A 20,047-nucleotide genomic window follows, 5' to 3' on the forward strand; every position below is an offset into this window, starting at 1 on the left:
ACAGTGATACAGCAAACCCCTCATCGAATGGGTTTCTCTGCTCGCTTGAGGGCGTGCGGAGTTAATAGTAGAAACCGCAGATATATGATGGATACACACTGTTTAATAATCGCATGATGGATAACTAATACGATCCGAGGTTGAGCGTTCCTGCAGGGCGTGGAACGATCTCATGCATTTGGAAACATTGATTCGCTACCGGCCGACTGGATGACTTGTAACGAACTTTGATTACTATGTCTGTTCGGCTCATGTCCGTTCCACGTCCATGCCAAGCACGCAAATCATCAAGGCCCACAGTGTTGACAGGTACGGAGTAGCATATGGGGTTATTTCCACCTCCTAAAATTACCTTTGAGCCACGATCGCTGCCGGGCCGTGCCAAGCATGTGGATCGCTGGCTCTCGCTGCTCATGCCGCTGAATTATGGATTGCGAGTTATTTTTACTCTGTATACAGAATCATACGCTGAGGCCAAAAGAGATGTCAGCCTGCTTATTCACGCGCTCAAGAAGTGAAATGTGATGTCGGAGATGTTAATAAGCCGCACATGTGCTCTCGCAGCCGGGGATCGGGACACCGACGGCCGACTCGACGGCACAGGGAGATAATCAGGTATGTCCCTGCTTACACAGTAAATCACGTGTGAAGAGACAGACGGAACCCCACGATGTAGGGCTGCTTTGCACGGCGTCGGCCTGACATCCGTCCGCCGAGAAGCGAGGCTCGAAAACGGAGGTAAGATCAGGGCATCCTATTGGTGAGCCTTGCTTAGCTACCGAAGGAAGATGCGGAAGAAGGATTAACGGAGCACAGGCGTATGTCCGCGGCGACGGAGACTGCCAAATCGCGCACAGCGAAGCCACAAGGATCGTGGTGTGCGAGTGCGAGTCGAGCATTGTTCGTCGAAAGCGGACTAGTCGGGATGCATGGAAGCCTCACGGAAGGGTGAAAGAAGGGAGCGAGAACGAGAACAAGCTTCCACTCTTGCCGGGGGGAGGAGACACACCGTGATCACAGACCTCGTAAAGCCAGTCGTGAATACACCCCCTTTACATCAGTCAGTTAATTCAGTCACTCGCGAGATCGAGATCGAGGGGGAAAAAAGCGATACGGAAGCGTTAGTCGGCAGTCTGTGCTGCCCTTCTGGTCGGGCGTAGCAAAAAACCGTGGCGCGAGTGAGCGGGATTGGTTGATTGAGACGTCCCCCACGTCAGTGGTTGAAAATTCCTTCTCTGCATGTTCTTTTGCTGCAAGATGCAGCTTATTTTTCCTTCTAGCGCAAATCTCAATTGCTTTTTAGCCAGATTGTGACGGCATTAGAGCCGAGCTGCGAGATTGCCAATGACGAGACGAAAAAAGAGGAGGATGGAAAAATCCGTCCAGTCGGCAATGCGTGACGGCATGGCGGTAGAAGCCGTCGCTGGAGCCCCCCATTTTTTACTGTATGCCGTAATACGTCCCGCGGGTATGTGGCATGACGTAGCGCTCTACCCTGAAACTGCAGTTAATCTATGTAGAGCAATCAACTAAAGGGGAAAGAGGGAGAAAACACCATTCGGCAGTTTAAGCGAATTGATAATTGAAAAAAATTACAGTGAATCGTTTCAACTATCACGAATTGAGTGTTGCGATTAGGAAAGCAATTGTGTGGATATTTTTTTTCCGATTCATGGAGAGAACCGTAACGAGCACTGCCCTCTCACCTCCCCCGTTCTTAACCGTGAACCGTCACAAGGACTAGCCCTGACTCAATAATCGTAGAATTACTCGCAATCCGGGGGGACACGTGAAATGGTGTACAAGTATCAGAAGTGATTTTAAATACTCTATTTTTCGGCTTCGGAGTTTATGCCAGACAATTACTCGCAGCATTGTTGAACACGTGCAATGGTATACACGTGCGAAACGCCATTTCCAACCCCTCCGACGCCGTGGCTGGCAGATGGGAGCAGAAAGCCGCAATAGCCTACGCCTATGCCACTGACGGTAGAGACGGTTATCTCGACCATTGACGGTCGATTATCAGATGACCTAATCCAGCAAAAGCGACCCTTTGTGGGTTCCCGGCACGGCCATGTGCCCTGGTGGAACTTTTCAGACCCGAAGAGACGGGAGAGCGTTTGCTGGCTTGGCTGGGCGTAACTCAAAGTCTTCAAGGTTACAGGCCATGCCTGATGCGGTAAAAGTTCAAGGAGCGCTTTGAAATGCCCAAAGCCGTAATGCAGCTTGCTGGGACCCTCATTATTCATCATTACCCTTTTTCTACAAGCCATCTTTATCATCCATCCTCCCCCCACCCCGATACCCCGGCCCTTCGGGTTTAACGTTTATTCAGCTTGGAGCGCGACGAAACACCGCATGGGGGATAGTGCATAGGAGCAGCTATGCTCTTGCGATGGCCTCGTCGTGCCTTGTGCCTGGGAACCCTGGCATGCCATGAAACAAGGTCGTAGATGCCGCTAATTAGATCTTCTCACGAGGACCGCAGCCTTCTTTTCTCATTTAGACTATGGCGGCGCAAACTGGAGGGCTGAAGGGGGTGTGCGTCTCGAGCATTGATATGAACTGAACGAAAAGGGTAGGAGGCAATTGCAGCTGAATAGGGAAATATGTGCTATCGCGACTATTGAGCTACTATCGCTGCAAGCTGAGCGTGTAGTTTAGATCGCATTGGCAGAGCTGATCGAACAATAGCTTTTTTTCCAATAGCTGCCCCGCTACATATCCCTACCTAGCAATCATGCCAGTCCTGGTACTAACACAGTAAGTAGGAGCTTTCTTTGCATCTCCTCGGCTGCGCTGCGCTGTCCGTGTGACCGTATATGCGTGCAATTGCTTCGGAATTCGGGCGGGAGATAGATTGGCATTGACGGCAACGCATCTCGAACTGGCCGTCTCACCCAAAGCGGCAAGCAATGAAACGCAGCGACGTACGAGCATGCAGCCATCGTACGTCGGTCTTTTAGGTGGGGGGATTTGGTGTTGCGTTTGTTGCGTTCGCTCTTTTGTATTGCAGGGTTAGGCCCAACTCGGCATTCGGGCGCGAGGTTTGCGCGTATTGCTCGGCCTCTGTCAGCAACTGGCGCTAGTGCTGACCAGGGTAAGGCGGCTGCCAGGCTATCGGCGTTGGAGTGGGAAAAGCAGCGAATCTGCTGTCTTGTCTCAATGCAGCCAGCCAATGTTCTGGGTTTGCGACGCTTCATTGGGCGGATCGTACTCTGCACAGCGCATTCCTTCCCTGCGCCATGTTCGAGGCCTGTGCTTCAGCACCCCCTTTCGCTCTTTCGGCAATAACAGATCCCAAGATCTTTGTCCATTCTCAGCCTTGCTGGATGGATCAATCTGAATTTTTTTTTCGCTTTGGTTGAGATGGTCTGTGCCAAGCCCCTCCGATTTAAGGTGTTGAGTACGTACCCACCGAGCCGTGATACCCACTTTCTAAGTCGGTAGGAGTCATAGTCATCGACTCAGCCCTATTAATTCGTTAGCAACTGGCAATAACACGTAAATTACTTACGACAGCCAATTCGTTAGCCTGATTGGCTTGGCTTAGCTCGGTATTTGAAATCGGATACCCGTAGTTACTGAATAGACTTGCGGACTTAGGACATACAACACAGTACCCGTTGCTAGTTACCTGGCGCCATGTAGTTGCCTACAACAGGCAGAAAGAAACAGTCTCGGAGTTCCGCAACATGGCTTCGAGTTCAATTGACAGACTAATAATAGCAATGTGGCTTCCCGCCTTTTGTCTCAGCATTGACAGCAACGGGTTGCCGAAACGGTACGACGCTGTTGCGGGCAACCAGTATTACGGACATGGACACGGAAGCGAAATGAACGGCGATCACATCTTTTGGCACCGTTAGCTGAAGCAGGGAGACGCAAGCGCAACGCGGCGTCTGGGGCTCGCGAGACATTACGTGGGAATGGAAACTAATTATACCAATAATTAAAACAAATGAACCAACAACCGTCGGATTCGCATAGCTCATGTAGGGCTGTGCAATCTAGATGCTGTCGCGGCCTGCAGGGAGATTCGTACGCTGCGGGCTCGGGCTGCCGAATTGATATCCGCTTCTGGACAGAATGCGCGCTGCGGACTTGAAACCTGGGGTCATGCTGACTGGGCAGCGCCCCTAAGGCTGCGACAGCAAGAGGCCAGATCACGGGAATGCCAGAGGCTGAGACCTGGCCTGACCTTGATTGATTTAATTTTAATTAACTTTGGGGTGCCTATGCTGTGACGCCGTGACAGCGCCTCCAAGGGCTGAGAGGCGCCGCGTTGGCGACAACGACAGCAATTGCTCGAAGCGGCAATGGGCTCCTCGCACTCGCATCGCCCAAAGCAGAAAAAAGACACCCTCTAGGGCCTGACAAATGTTCAGAGCGCGAACGCCTGGCTTTGCGTGCGCTAGACGGCGCTAGTTACAAAGAAAACGGCACGCTTTGAAAGGGAGTGTGATTCCAGATTAGCGCAAAGTCTGATGGGCTTGGATGACTGTGCTGGAGCGGCTATTACTACGCAATGGCGCTGGGTGCTGAGAAATGCAGAGCAATTGTCAGTCAGTGTCGGACATTGTGTGCTTGCTGTTAATAAGCGGTGCCGCAAGGGCGGGAGATAGTGAGCGGTGGGGCACGTTTTTTGGTGATTCATAATCCACTTTCGGCTGGCGCTCACGGCCATTCTGGCCAATGGTGATCAGTAATGGGGAGGGGTGCTTGTTAAAGCCGTACCGAGTAGCCTGAGCCAGATGCCGTAGAGCGGAAGCTTCCAGCTCACTAAGGGCCCTAACAGATGGCCTTAACGAGGTAAACAACCAGCAGCCAAAGGGAAAATTCTGTTCGGCTGTGACTAATCGGCGATGCGAGTGCGAGGCCCTGTTTGGGCTTAGCGCGGCCAGCAAAATCCGTAGCAACAGCGCTGGCAGGGCAGGAGTCACCCAAAATGCCGAAGCCGTCCGTGGCGCACGCCGCAGTGAGCCTGGCGAGTAGCTCGAGCCGCGAGGGTACCTGGGCGATGACGGTGCTGCGGCCAGGCAGTCGGGTACCGGGGGCAGACAAGAGACCACCTGCTACCTCCGTCCGGAGAACCTGAACTTTCGGATTTAGTCAGCGCCAAAGCACGCCGCACTCTCACACCCCTCCCCTCGACTCTTACGTCCATGGACCTTGTCGGATACACCCCCCATCCCTCGCATTCGTCGTGCTTCTCTTCGGGCCCGCGCACTCAAAGTCCGCTTAGCCCGGACTGCAGGCGTGCCCGGTAAACAGCACCGATGACTTTTTTTTTTCACTGGACCCCATGGCTGGACCCGGCTGGAGGCTCCCGAGTTAAAAGAATGCCGACTCCCCCGACCTTGAGCCTCGATATCATCCATCAGAGCAGAACATTCAAGCGAGCATCATTACAGGAACACAACTAAATATAATAATACCCTCGACTCCTCAACTGCAAACAAACAAGCAAACAAACAATACCCACTACCATCTAGGCAACTCAATCATCCCTGCAACAGATCTCGCTGCCTTGAGTCACACACCCAATATATATACATCTACCTCCTCCACACAAAGCAAAATGTCTGCACCATCATCATTGCTGCGACAAGCTACCCAGAAGAGCATGTCTATCACTCAGACCTACTACCTGGCCCACAAGGCCCGAGCAAAGCTCTCTCGCGAGGCTGCTCAACCCGATCACGATCTCCGTCTCCTGGTCGGACACGCTAACCTCCTCGACTCTCTGATGCTTGAACTTGCTGAGGCTGAGCGAGAGCAAGAGCGATGGTTCAACCAGTCTGTCCGCAACTCCAAGAGCACCTCCGCCAACAACAACAAGCGACACATTCAGTGGGCCGATCGGATCGAAGAGGAGGCTGTCGATGAGGAGGAATACGACTCCGACTCTTCAGTCGACTCTGACGACGAATCCGACTACGACGAGATGGAGGAGAACACCCGCACCACAATCACCCCCGCCTCCACAATCAAGGTTGTCGAGGACGAGATCATGGCTGACGACGACCTCGAGGAGGACTACGCTCATCTCGGCCTTGTTCGAACTCCATCTCACTCAAACTCCCCTCCGGAGCTGGTTGACCACGAATCCGATGAGTCTTCTGACGACGAGGCCATGCCTCCATCACCAGTCGATGCCGAGCTGCCTCTTCCTGAGAAGTCAGAACAAGAGAGCGAAGAATCATATTACCAAGAAGAGGACTTTTACCTGGGCCGCCGATCACCTGCCGGCCTGGTGTCTGCTATCTCAGTCTACTAAGCAGCAAACAACAACCTCTTTCTTGTATAACACCTTTAATTGATTCTTACGACCTTTTGATCTGCATTAGCGAATTGGCATGGCTTGGCACGGCGCTTTCTGGATATCTCTACATCATGATACCCCGAGAGGGAAAATATAAAAGGCATTCGGCGTTTTTGTTTGTTTACACATTTAGCACTCTTTCTTTCCTTTGTTCAATCATTATACACCATTAGAGATTCACAGCTCAACGTCTTTTCATTACATTCATGGCAATGCGAGGGGGATTGGATGAGCATCGGTGGGCCGCTCCCTGGAACTGGTCTTCCTTTGGTCGAGTGGACCGCCTTACCAAGAGTAGTGCACAGAGAAGAAATCGAATAGCGATTTCCTTCTCGAAAACCAAATACAAACAAGTTACAAACTCACTACTATCTGTCTCCTATTGCAAATCAATCGTGATTGTGTGCACGCAAAAACGCCAGTAAGCCCCCTCGTGCAAACTAACCAAACTCTCTTTTTTCCTTCGCGCTTGATCGCAAATCGATATTGACATTTTTGACACTTGACACCTCCGAACACCCGCGGCAATGGCGGATGGCTTTGGGGTGTAGCCCGAGCGGAATTCCTTTCTGCCGCTCGGACGAGACGGCGTCGGCACCTTGGCAGCGACCCGATGAGCAAAGCATCAGCCAAGCTTAGCTCGGTACGTACCGATTTTTTGCATTTGAAATGCAACGGCACCACTTGAGAGGTCAGATGGCCTCGCGAAAAGCGGGGTTCCATCAAGGTACGTACTCACTGCCGGTTACGCTAGCCGATCTACCTTAATAATTGAGAATTGCCGGAAAAAGACGAGGGCCCCGCAAGGAAAAAAAAAATCCAGCGAAAGAAACAGAGATTTCCTACGATAATAGCGGCAGTGCTGTGACTGAGGCCCGCAAAGATCCGCATAAAGAGGCCCCAACAGGAAAAAATCGATGACTGTTCTTTCACTACGCGACTCGAGACTTGCGGACATGGAAGGAAGAAAGAAAGGTGAATACATTTTTTTTTTCTCTTGCTATAGCAACTTAGCTTGGTTGATTGGAAATGTGCCAGCAGTAGTATCCTTTTCTAGCCTAAATGGGGGCGTGTGAGATGAGCTGGCAGTTTATGTGCAGTATGTAGTATTACTGTAGCATCACGAGCAAGTTTTTCGTGTGGCCTTGTCTTCTCCCTGCCTATACACGGAGTTAAGGTAGTATTTTAGATTGTTTAGGCAGCCAAGAGATATCAGATTTCATTATGACTGGCCCTGCCTTGTTCACAAATTAAAAAAATTAAAGATGTGTTTTGGCCCGTATTGGGCTATTGCTGGCGAGAAAGTCGATTCGTCAGCGGGGCCGTAGGACCGTAGGACCGTAGGACATAAGAGGTCGATCGCTAAAGAGGGTGCGGTGAGATCTCCGGCATACACGCCCGGCATTATTAAAGATGGCATCCAAGATTTTGATTATCATTACACCTTCTCGCGGTTCAAGCCGAGAGAGCATTTTTTTCAAACTTCTCTACACTCTATTTTCCAACCTCTTTACTGAATATGGTATCGCGGGTTCTTTTTCAATGACTGGAACATTTTGCACACCTCAAGGGCATGACTAGCCTAGTAGCCGTTAGGGGAGAGGAGCTAGAGGAAGCAATTTGTCCATGGACATTCAGCGTTTGTAAGCCGAGTGCACGCCCTCACTTTCCGTTGCTTTCCTTTGCTTTCGCCCCCTACTGTAGCATGACAGGTTCGCGCACCAGGCGGAATTAAGCAAAGGAGTTTGGAATACAATGATTGCAGAATAAGTTAGGGCAAAAGGCAAAAAATGCAGAATGTTTTTATAAGGGGACCGATGACTCGATTTGCCCAAGTAATTCCGTTTCTCTACGGTACACCCCACGTTATAAATCCCCGTGTTATAAATCCCACGCAAGAAACAGGCGAGAATAGGGGATGGACGGGAGGGGGTCACAGGAATCAAGAAGCCCAGAAATGGATATACTAAGGGAATAGATGCTCCAAGACATACTTCCCTATCAGCTCAGGTATCAGACGATGATCTTTATTAGGCAAACGAGGCAAGTAAAGGCGGCCACGCCCCTCCTTCACCTCCCAAATTGGTATCGCTAAGAGTGCATGTCTTAGATATCTCCGCCGTACTTTTTGGGTTTTTGTAATTACTACAGATTTTGGAAGCTGGAGAAGCAAAATAAGCAAGGCGCTAGTTAATAATTGTGAATTCTCCCCTCTCTCTGCCTTATAACCCAAAATCCGCTGTTTCAGTATGCTTAGGTGCACCTTTGCGGATATCCTGAACAGGAAAGATGCGATGACTACTCCGCAATTTACTACAGCGCTGTCATCGCATTTACTTGAAGCACATCACATGTCCTCTGTAAGCAGTCAAATCGGTGTCATCTTTTGGCTGTATCTTTTTTTGTCTTCTTTATGCTCCGTCAGGCGGGCTCTTGTGGTTAACTGGCTGCCCTTCGCCTCCGTTCCCCCTTTCCTCTCCCCCGCCTTTTGGGCAAGGCAGGCTGACAGGCAGACAAGATAGATAAAACAAATTGCGGAGTGCGGGCTGCTCGCCTGGAGCCACTCCGCGGGAAGCAGAATGAGATTATGGTTCGATGTTTGTTTTTTCCTTATCGCCATCCAAATCGGGAAGTTATACCTAGGTTTTTGAAGAGCTACCTTCAAATCAGAGGCCTAAGCGCCAATTCCGAGGCAGATGAAGCCACTTTGGTCCCCCCATTCTGGTGTTGCCTGTTCGCGCTTACTTCGCCTAAAGAGCAAACGCCTCAGTAGTTATTATTGGCTGCTCTGTGCCGTGTTGCTGAGGAGAGAGTTTCGGACGAGTAATATCTTAGCTGCCAACTGGGCTGCCTCCTCGCCTGTTCCACCTATCACAGGCGATCTTTGCCTGTTGGTGCAATTGCGCTTTTGGGATTAAGAACCACGAGAGAGCCCTACGAGGCTTGAAGCTTGGAATGTTAAAATAAGCACGGGAAGATTTTTGGTCTTGTTCTTGTTTTGTTTTCTGTCTCTGCATACACGCCCTTTTTTTGCTGAGAGCTTGGATTTAGGGTTTACCGAGAAGTTGTCAAAACGGAGATCACTTTTGTCCCCAAGAGCTTTTTGGCGGAGTCCGCTGTGGATTCCCGCCAACGGAAGCTGCACGCTGCTCTTGCGGATCGATTAAACTGTGAGACATAAGGCGGGGCTGCTGGCTGTCAGATCTGGTGATTGCGCCACATTTGTGCTGCTTTTACGGGTCAAGCCACAGGCTGTATACTGTAATGGAGAGATGACTAGTGCAACGGTTTGTTGCATAAGTTGGATTTATGCAACGTTGAAGCTTTGGTCTGGCATTGAGTTGTTGAACTTGTTGTGTGACGGAATACTATTTGACGTTTAGATAATCTGAATATTTGTAATTCCAATTGAATACCCATCTGTATTAATGTAAATACGGAATTAATAACTAAGAATATGATAATTTTATCATTAGTTTCCTCCTCTAATTAATGACCAACGTGTACCTGTCTCTATATCTTTTAGCCTTTTCATTGTTTCCCTTCTATTGTACTCTTTGTAAGAGAATTTCTATCGTCTTGTTCTATTATAAAACCTTCTGGTGCTTCTACAGTGGACAAGCTCTAAACAGAATCTATGTTATTCGTATGAATCGGTTTCGTGTCGTTTTAATTCTTCTCTGACGAAGTAAAGTTTTTGATGCGCTTCTGAAATCTCAATGGTAATAAAAAGAGCGCAGCACCAATGAACATACAACCGGTAAATATCTGAACGTGGAGATACTCGGGTTTGTGCGTTCGTCGAAGTCCCAAGGCCATGGCCTCAGCAACTACAAGCCGTTAGCATCAGTGATTAGAGTTCAAATGATAGGATGCACCAGTAACTTACATGCTGATGGAATAGCAGAAGTAGTCCAGAGAATAGACAGCGTAGATGGAAGAAGCTTTATTCCAAAGGCATCTGCCAGCATCGGCCCGGCCATCTATAATGTCTTAGCGTTAGTTGCTACTAGTTGTGAGATTCAAGACAACGACTTACCGGCCAGCATGTTCCCATAACTGTTCCTCCTAGAATAGAAAATGCAAGCAAGGTGGAATATGATGTACCCGACGTCCAGAGACACAAGCACCATATTCCTGCCAGAAAGGTCGCCGACATAACTACGTTCAACCTGCCATAACGGTCACTGAGGAAGCCCACTGTGGGTCTACCAATAACCATTCCAAGATTGGCTAACGCTCCCAAAATAGCTCCTTGGTGGGCAGTAAGACCAACCCGAGTAGCATTATCAGGAAGCGAGAATAAAACGCATGTATATCCAATGACGCTGAGGAACATCCATGCGAGGATAAGGAGCATCGCAGGTCGTTTGAGGAGGCGGAAATCAAACGCACTCTGAATCGGCTGAATATGCTTATTCCTATCTTTTATCAATAGGATGCAAACGACATTTGTAAACGCGGTACAGATGGCTGTGATGCGAAAAGCCCAGGCGACGCTCAAATTGGAAATCATGGCCTCGGTGGATAAACTGTATATAAGTCCTCCAAGACCACTTCCCGCAGCTGCAATTCCAGTCGCAATGCCCTTTCTCCGAGCGAACCACTGTGGAATAATTCCAATGGTGCCGATGTATAAGAATGAGCAGCCCCAGCCGAATAGTAAGCCTTGAGATAGGAAGAGATGCCAAGATTTCGTGGCAAAGCTCGCGCCAACCAGAGCTCCAGCTTCCAACACGGCTCCGATGAATAGCGGAGGCTTGGTACCGAGAATTCTAGTGGCGTGGGTGACGAGGGGAGCTATGATGAGGATTTGGGACTGAGATAGGCCACCGATGAAGGAGTAGGCGACTTCTGACGTGCCGGGGAAGGCGTTTGTTGAGATGTAGTGAGTGAGGTACACACCGAAAGCCTGTCATTAAACATGTTAGTGCTTTGTTTAAAACTTATCAAATATATTTTGATAAAGAGAAGCGAACTTACACCGTTGACTCCCCATGTGCTCGCCGTAATCATCAATTGGCATATGACGCAAACCCAGCCATATCCGCCACCATGTTCATCCTCTTGCAGTTGTTGTTGATTGGCATCCTCAACTGACGTTTCTGTATTGGGACTCTCGACTGGATTCTCGATATCTTTCGTCTCGTCGTCACTGGAAAGATTTTGCACAGCCGTCATTGTCAAACGCTGGCAGGTCGTTTCGTAATGGGGGAGTGGGAAGGACAACGTTTTTGGTATTATTGTTGAGAAAATAAAGAGGACTTGGATGTTTAATCAACATAAGATGAATTGATATTAAATTCTTTTGTCTCTGATGTCCATTTTCATCACTATTAGCACACAGCTTTATTATATCTCCTATATATACACATATACTTATTAGAGTTAGCCTCATCGGATCGCAGTCGGAAGCCCCTACGGTGTAGTGTCGTATATCCGGCCCGCTAGAATAATCAAAATCTTTACCTTATCTTACTTCCCTTTACCGTTAAACTTGGCTTATCGTAGTGTTTTGGCAACACTAACCCACACCACGAACGACATCTCCGGCGAGCTCGCTGGAGGTTGCCTATCTGGGACTAGCACAGTTCACCACCAATCGCGCCTCTACTGCCTTCCAACAGCAGTATTCGTGTTGGAAAGAAGAGGTGAATTGATGTCATACAGCAGGCAATTGAAGCAGTGATTATTTACTTAGGTCATTCAGATGTCAATTGGTGCCTATTTTTGCCGACGGTATAATTGATGGCTTACAAACTGCCATTTGTCCCCTCCGCTTAGTTATACCGTGAATTGCTGGTTAGCGAGCGTTATGCGATTGCACGTATAGTCTATGGGCTCGAGTGTATACATTATTGGAAGATTTGACCATTTGAAACTCTTGATATTGAGTCCTTCATATATACATTCAATTATGATACCGCCAGCCGTATCTTTAGCTATGTACATCTCAAACTGCCTGCCCTCCTTTCCACCTTAAATCCGATAGCTAAGATAGCATTCATGCTGTATTTACCTGTTGAGCCAAGTGGTCGCTTAGCCCCCTCTCAGTAACACGTATTTCATCACCGACTCTAAGCAGTGCTCCGTTTGGGCCGGCAAAGGACCAATTCCCAAAGACTGGCTTGACTTGATGGATACATTAGCGTTTGCTTTCCAAACAAAAGGCAGTCAAGAGTACTTACGAGGATAGGCCGTGTTAATACGTCTGTCTTTAGCTATCAAGCCGTAAACCTGCCTATTCCGTGGAGATCCAGTCCCTCTCTCTATATCCACGTTTACACTCAAACAGCGAGGGGCTTTGAAGACACAGCGAACTACTGCCTTTGGCGTAGCCGAGTCTTCTGAAAACACGGTAAGCTCTCTCCAAGAGTCCTCGTCGAACGCGGCAGTAGATCCCACATCGACGTGAATATTGGTACGAAAGCGAATCAAAACGTCCTCTCGCTGGTCGTCTCTTGGTAATCGAGCTCGGACGTTCTCTTCAGATGCCGTTGATGTGACTAGGAACGGGGCCGCATCGGCGAAGCGGATCCGTTGCGGCTGGAAATGCTCGCCGGCGGCTCGGATTGTGAGCGGCAGTCGGTGTTTGGGTATATAGGCGGCTCCTGGGATTTCCCGACTGCCTGAGCCGGAGATGAATAGTAATCTCGTGGGTATGTCGAGATGCTTGGTGAAGAATTCCGCCGGGCCGTCTCCCATGTCTACGCATGAGGCCTCGGTGCCGAAAATGCTCACTTGATACGTCTGCGCGTCCAGACATGACAGCGGTGATGGCGTGAGTGGGAGAGTAATCGATGACTCTGGTTGAGCAAGCGTGTGCTTGATAGTCAACTCTGACCAATCATCATTGATTGATGGCTGGAAGAGCGCCAATTTGTACACCCGTTTGATGGTTAGGTGCTCGGCCAGATGAGGCCTGACAGTTGGGTGGCATCGAGGATCCCTAACTAGAATATACTGCCGGTCAAATCGAAATCCTTCACTCGTAATCTCTGCAATTTGCACCTCGATAGGTAGGAGCGATTTGACCGGGTAGATAAATAGCTAATGAACGATGCTGTTAGCAAGCGTCATGTGGCTTGTGAAGGGCGGGCCAAGTCTGGACCCTGAGATGGGATGGGATGAGATGGGATGAGAGAGAAAATGGAGCGAGCTCGATACCCTTTGGATCTTCATTGTGTTGCCTGGTTGTCGCCGGTCAGAGTTGCCTCATCCAGTTTTGCTCAGCATCACCGGTGCTCGGTCTCATCACCACTATTTGGGGGTAGCGTCGAGACCGTCACCATCCGCTGCTACTTTGGGAGGTCTCCGCCCACTGAAGCTGATGGCAGTGCTGCTCGGGAGCCGTAGGAGAGAATGCGCAGCAAGAGAATGAGCGCAGATGAGTTGAATGAGAGAAAAAGGCGTCAGAAGAAGCCTCGCCAGTCCTGAATAGAAACAACAGCAGCTGCACAGAGAGCTGGAATTTACGGTGACGTCCACCACTTTGAATGAAGTAATATGCTTCGCCTAACAATATCGCATTTTGTACCACTGTCACTTTTGAAGTTTTGCCTCTTCTGGGGTGGTAGCAGCGCCCTGGTGCCGCTATTCCAAACAAGGCAACTCTCGGCGTCCCGCCTAACCTTCACCTTAACCAAACCAGTAGTCGCTGAACCTCTTCTTTGATAAGCAAACATTGAGCTGGACTGAAACTCTGCTATAGAGCCACTGACGCGGGGCTGCTCGGTGTTTCGCCCCGAGATTTTCATCATTCATTCGACGACCACCCTCTTCTGTATTAGGATCAAGGGAGCGAGCATCTCGAGTCGCTGTTTCTTGTGTTATTTACGGATCTGGGACTATGGAGGTTTCCACTGTGCCTTGCACGCTCTGCAGGAAGCGGCGGGTCAAAGTAAGTACAGTGTCCACAGCAGACAACTAAGTAGGCGGATGGCGCGGTCTTCTCACATCTTCCCAGTGCGATAAACGACTACCAGGCTGTGCGCGTTGTGAAAAATCATCCCGGTCATGTCCTGGCTATAATCATCTTCGAAAGTTTCTCGATGAGAGCCAGAACCTTCGAAGAAAGTTTGCTTCTGCCAATGCTAGCCCGCAGGCAAGCGGTCCTGTCGATTCCATAAGAGTACAGCCAGCAGCTCAGGCTTCATCTTCGGTGTCGTCATTCTCTGGCTCACTTGACTCAGCTCCATTGCCCTCGACAATCTCAAGCAACACTGAGTTTACCCACACCCAGTCTCAGCCTGAGTCACCAATTCAACCTCACATTCAAACGGGAGCCAAAGTCGCGACTCCAGCTAAGCCTCAAGACAATGTTTTGCATGACATTGGCCTGGGGAGACCCAACCATGACAGCTTGTCTGCTAACCAAGAAATTACTGATGCACCCTTCATCTTGACTGATAGCTTTTCGGATGAAGACTTTGACACTAGATTTTTCGATATTGACCCCAACGAATACTTTGCTGAGGGAAACAACTGCTGTGGATTTATCCCTTCCGTCTCTTTGATAAGTGATGCCAGTGGTTTGCAAGGACCATCTCTTTCTTGGCTCAGCGACGTCAATCTGGAAGGATATGCAGCTTCTGGATACGATCCAGAGGCAGATAAATCACAGACGTCAGAGAAGTTGGAGACCGAAGCATCTTCACCAATGCCCGACGCATCCACTGAAGCCGACCATGAGACTGCATATCTGATAAGATATTTCGCAGAACGGATTAGTCCGTGTCTGGACGTGTTTGATATTGAGAGATTCTTCGGACACATTGTTCCCATCAAGGCAATTCGAAGCCCACTTCTGCAAAACGCCCTGGCTGCCATTGCAGCGAAGCAGTTTGGGAAGACGAAGCGAGAGACATACATGGCGAGTCATCAGACACCAGGGCGATCAATGCTGGAAATGTACTCCAATGAGGCTCATATCGATTGGTTCTATAAGGCGGCAAGTTTCTATGACAAAGCTATAGGTCATATGATGAGGCTGCTCCAAACATTGCGGGACGGCAGTCCGGCTTCATCACCTGGATCTACATCATCTGTTGATGCGGGTCTGGGTTTACATTCAGCCGTATCTCCTTCGTTCAAGAGGCGGCGAGTGGAGAGTAGCCAGGGCTCTCATACTATCGTGGATGATCTTCTCTCGGCAATATCTGTGTTTCTTCTCTATGAATCTCTTGATAATCGCTTTGCAGAAGTTTCTAGGTATGGTCCCTTTTTTATTCCACGTCATGCGTTTGGTTTTAAAACAAACGGCTGACAATCTCTCGACATAGGCATATGTCTGGTGCACAGTATCTGCTCACTTTCAACCTTAAACAGCTCTATGAGAGTACGGAAATCAATCGTCGCAACGGAACATACGGACTACATGCTCGAAGAGCTTGGCAAGCATCTTTTTGGAACATTGTGTGTATCGATTGGATTACTTCTTACACTGAGCAGACCGCACCACGTCTCGATGTGGAGAATTCTGAGCTGTGGAAAGCTGCGGGTCTACCAATGTGTGTTGTTGATGGAATCACTATGCCAAATGCGCTCTGCAACAATGGGGATTCGGGCTTCCAGATGCAGATGACTGAGACCTTGGCCTGCAGAAGTTTAATCTGGATAATTCTAAAGACATTGGCACTCATTGCTGTTCAAAATGGGAGCAATAAGACAGCAAGCAACGGCGTACTAGAAAACGACAGCGGCTGTCAGAACTCTTCTATTGGATCTCATGGTTGGGATGATGTGTCCCAACATCTCGAAAGTTGGTGTGCAGCACTACCGGATACATTTGAACCTTGTGCAAGAATAGCACAGCGATATAACAATATACCCACACCGTCAGACAACATGGCACCCAGGTCGGAGTTTCAAAGCGCGTTTCAAGAATTGTTTTATGCCAACGCCATGTGTGCAACAGCTGCGGTTTTATACCACTTTGTTCAACTTCTTCTCTTACTTCACAAACCTTTAAATCAGAAGCCCACGGAGACACATCTCGAGTTTGTAACTAAACGACTCAATGCTTATCGTCAGCTATCGGCCCAAATCGAAGGGCACGCCAATGAGATATGCGCAATATCCTTGGGCCGGCCAGATGACCCTGTTCGACAGCACATGGTACAGCCTTTATATCTAGCTGGACTGTGCTTTGAGACACACGAGCAGAGGACAGCACTGGCTCAGCTCCTCGCTACTATACAGCGAGAAACAGGCTACTCAACAGCAGAAAGAGTTGCGAAGCTACAACAGCATTGGGGATGGGATAATACTCCCCCAGCACTTGATGTATTATAAAATTAGGCGTACATAATTTGTAAGATAGGGTTCATGAACAATATATGAGAGCGTATGAATAGATAAGGAAAACACATGGCTATAATCTATAAAAAAAATCAAATAAATGGTGACTATCTAAATTATATCAATCAAACAAGACTATTTTTTCTTAATTAATACACGTCTTCATAAAATGTCGGTGTTTATATACCGAAATATGGAGACACCAAGAAACTGCTATGACAGCTTGAGGCCCCAAAACTCATCGACAGCTTTGATGGGGCGAGTGCCGGGGCCTTTCCGAACATGGCAGCCTTCAGCGAACTGTGGCTCTCGGCGTGATCTGAAAGGCTCCACCTAAAAAGACTCATATTGAACCTCTTGCAAGGGCTTTGGTATAAAACAATGCAAAGAAGAATTTTGCTTTGTATGAGTAATAATTAGAAATATGTTAATTAGCATTAGACATTGGCTATCTAGCAATTTTGATACTGCGCAGTCTTGGGTAGTTTTCTTCTTTGTTGCTTGCCACTGTTTGTGGTAACCTCTTGCTTGTAGTTTATTCAGCATTTGAAGTTCAAAATTTTAATTTCTTTATCAGATTTCTGCTAATAGCTATTACTTACTGCTAATATAACTCAATTATTAATATTGCTGCCAAAATGAAATGCTCTTCTACTCGTCGTTCTTCACCTGTAACGATGAAGTTGGTAACTCCTGGAGTTTCTGAGCACGTTGTAGCATGGCTCTTGAGAGAATCTTATTATTGGTATTATGGCTTTACCAGTTTACATAGTCTGTGCCCATCAATAAACACATAGCCGCTACACATTGCCGCTATGAACAGCAGTGATGTCTTCACTGAAGACTCTGGCCGTTACGCCTACTTGCATAACTTCATAAGCCATCATAAGCGTTTGCCACAGTCGACTTTAAGCATTTAGAAAGACAGCAAGGCCACTAAACTTACTTTAGATAAGACTGACCCAAGAGTATGTAAGCTCCGCTTATGTAATTTGGCAGGTGGGCTGTGGCTTGTCTTTGCTCAAGAATAGCAACAACTACCTTATTAGGTATTTGCATTCTGATCACCCTCAAGCCAATTGACTTCTTTATTTGCATTTGTCATATAAGCCCTTATTACCGTCCCTCTTCTGTTTCTAGACGATCTACTATTAGTCTGTATAAGTCTGAAGAAAAGCTACTTACTACTAATCAATTGCATCGATTACTAGTCGCACACCAGCAAGACTCAACAGACCTTCAACCGAGGCGGCAACATGCACCCAAAACCTGGGGTTTGATCTTAGCAATCAAAACTCAATGGGATCAAGAATTGCTAAGCTGCAATAAGCTACCGTCCTCCTCAGCTACACATGTAAATGGCACGAGATGTGCTTGTCGCTGCCAATGAAGAGCATCCGGGGAATTTTCTTAAAGATGAAACGGCCATATCCGGTTACAACCAGTTCTCGTGACTCCGGCTTCCGCCAGTCCCGTGTGTTTTGATCACGATGAAGGGCTTCTGAATCGTGGTGTTTTCTTGTATCCGATCCGCCGATTAGCCAATGCCGTTGCCTTGAAGCATACACCCTCCGATTGCGGTGCCTGCATGATTCGGTCAGCCGGCTCTCACTAGAGTTCTACGGTCTACACTCCCCCCTTGTCTCGCACTTTCAGGAACATGAAAACAGCGAGGGTGTGGAGGGCGTGGATGATCGACTGGTAGCGATTCTATTGTCTGGGCTCCATAGTGCCCATCACAAGACCGAGGCTGCCCCACCCTTGCCGGCATGGAGATTCTCCATAGCACGGGCAACACCGGAAGTAAAAACAAATTGTTTTGCGGGCTGGAAGCAGGTCAGTAAACAACCTGGCATGCATGGTAGCAAGAAGCTCTAATTAGGTTTCCATTCGGACGAAATCGAACAAATGTGAAGTTGAGCAATGGCTATTGGATAACGGCGTGGCAAATCACACCCATCCACAAAGTCCGTGGAGATTCGGCTTCGGCTTCCTCGCACTCGCACTGCTCTGCCTGTCAGCACGGCTTGTTTGGCTTCCTTCCCCCGCATAACGCTGTTTGCTGGATCTCGGACTTTACGAGTTCTAGCAGCGCACATGGCTGATAGGGCTGTCGGTGGCTGGACTATGAAGCGATGAAGACTGCATCCTTTACCAACTGAATTACAAACCCAAACGGCCAAGGACGAGGGAAACGATATTCTATCCATGGACATTTGAGCTACGGGCGTTTTCGCTGGCAGAGCCTGTCTTATGAGTCAACTATATCAACTTCACCTCCGATAGATTTGTCTCGCCAAGCTTGCCCACTTAACTTGATTGCTATTTACCGTCTCCTCGAACTATCGTTCGAGCTCATAGGCCAATCACCACCTGATTTCGGCTCACTCCCTTGTGATCGCCACAGGGCCCTATCGCGATCAGTAAAGTGGAGGGGGTGTGAGCCGATGCACAAAAGAGTGCGTCCAACTTCGGCTCCCGATGCCGCCACCTCTCAGTTGACCGTGCCATCGGTACTGGTTAAACGCCGCGATCGCGACTTAGGTCTTACAGACAAAACCCCTCCAATTGCTTACGTTAAGAAGGTTGCGGGTGAGGGGACGGAAGTTGAGCAGCCTTATGTGTCGGCCGCGGATTTTACCTCGTCCTCACTCTTTCACCCGTGACTAAGAATATTTGGCGCCGGCTATTGCGGAGCCGTGGCGTTGAACTTCCGAATGTTGGAACCGGAAATAGCAAATACCGCCTGATCGTTGGCCTTGGCGGAGATAAGGAGTAAGACTCTGACTATTTTGGGATTAGAATTGTGATGTCCTTCCTGTGATTCAACTCGCTGCTGCTGATCGGAGCACCGAGGAGGAGCTCTCGTTAAGCTTACCATGGCCCGCGCCATTTCGAGAAATGGGCGTATCATGAGCGGCTCACCTGCTCCTATCAGAAAGCTACGTTGAAGGAGCTCGTCGTATAACATCAACCTAATTAAACGCAGCGCACGAAGTCTAAATCATCGCTACCATGAGAGGAATAAGCGACCGCGGCTATTCTCTCGGCAAAGATGAGATTTGAGCAATCAGATTGTCAGCTGGGAACAACCAGTGATTAGGACATCGCTTTGGAGTTAGCCCAGGCTGATCGCAAACGTTAAAGGCAAGCTGTGGCAAGTTCAGCTCAAGCTCAACTGACTGTAAAGTTTAGAGCTTGGGCTCGACCCTGTGATGGCTTCATGGAGGCCTCTCTACTAGACGCTTATACACAAAACTTTGCGATCAAAGTATAAGATGGCGGAATGGATTAGTATATCAGTTTTCAATTCCCCGCTTCTGACGCCTTGCCTTTACCTGAGAGCTAGATGATGAGAGACACTGCCTGAGTCTTGCTATAAGCGTAACCTTAATACGGACTTGTGAAAGTTCGCTACAA

At 48.7% G+C, this 20,047-nt stretch overlaps 4 protein-coding genes across 4 annotated transcripts; 2 read left to right on the forward strand and 2 right to left on the reverse strand.

Annotated features, from left to right (window-relative positions):
• The first annotated feature begins 5,346 nt into the window (after nucleotides 1-5,346).
• GGI43DRAFT_390706 (uncharacterized protein) lies at nucleotides 5,347-6,693 on the forward strand. The gene has a single exon (XM_083204350.1). The coding sequence runs from the start codon at nucleotides 5,585-5,587 to the stop codon at nucleotides 6,281-6,283; it is 699 nt and encodes a 232-aa protein (XP_083066232.1). The 5' UTR covers nucleotides 5,347-5,584; the 3' UTR covers nucleotides 6,284-6,693.
• Nucleotides 6,694-9,997: 3,304 nt separating this feature from the next.
• GGI43DRAFT_427211 (major facilitator superfamily domain-containing protein) lies at nucleotides 9,998-11,509 on the reverse strand (the record flags this gene model as incomplete). Its single annotated transcript, XM_083208779.1, has 4 exons — nucleotides 9,998-10,158; nucleotides 10,218-10,311; nucleotides 10,368-11,240; nucleotides 11,312-11,509. The coding sequence occupies 4 exons, from the start codon at nucleotides 11,507-11,509 to the stop codon at nucleotides 9,998-10,000; spliced, it is 1,326 nt and encodes a 441-aa protein (XP_083066233.1).
• Nucleotides 11,510-12,200: 691 nt separating this feature from the next.
• On the reverse strand, nucleotides 12,201-13,826 carry GGI43DRAFT_390712 (uncharacterized protein). Its single transcript, XM_083204351.1, has 3 exons — nucleotides 13,496-13,826; nucleotides 12,517-13,378; nucleotides 12,201-12,460 (listed from the first exon to the last, which is right to left on the reverse strand). Exons 1-3 carry the CDS (start codon nucleotides 13,508-13,510, stop codon nucleotides 12,333-12,335), a joined length of 1,005 nt encoding a protein of 334 aa, XP_083066234.1. The 5' UTR covers nucleotides 13,511-13,826; the 3' UTR covers nucleotides 12,201-12,332.
• Nucleotides 13,827-14,016: 190 nt separating this feature from the next.
• On the forward strand, nucleotides 14,017-16,757 carry GGI43DRAFT_390713 (Zn(II)2Cys6 transcription factor domain-containing protein). Its single transcript, XM_083204352.1, has 3 exons — nucleotides 14,017-14,228; nucleotides 14,295-15,538; nucleotides 15,610-16,757. The coding sequence occupies exons 1-3, from the start codon at nucleotides 14,178-14,180 to the stop codon at nucleotides 16,619-16,621; spliced, it is 2,307 nt and encodes a 768-aa protein (XP_083066235.1). The 5' UTR covers nucleotides 14,017-14,177; the 3' UTR covers nucleotides 16,622-16,757.
• The last annotated feature ends 3,290 nt before the right edge of the window (nucleotides 16,758-20,047 follow it).

This window comes from Trichoderma evansii (genome assembly GCF_050947405.1).
Source record: "Trichoderma evansii strain SZMC 28006 chromosome Unknown GGI43scaffold_1, whole genome shotgun sequence".
In the NCBI taxonomy this organism is placed as follows: Eukaryota; Fungi; Ascomycota; class Sordariomycetes; order Hypocreales; family Hypocreaceae; genus Trichoderma; species Trichoderma evansii.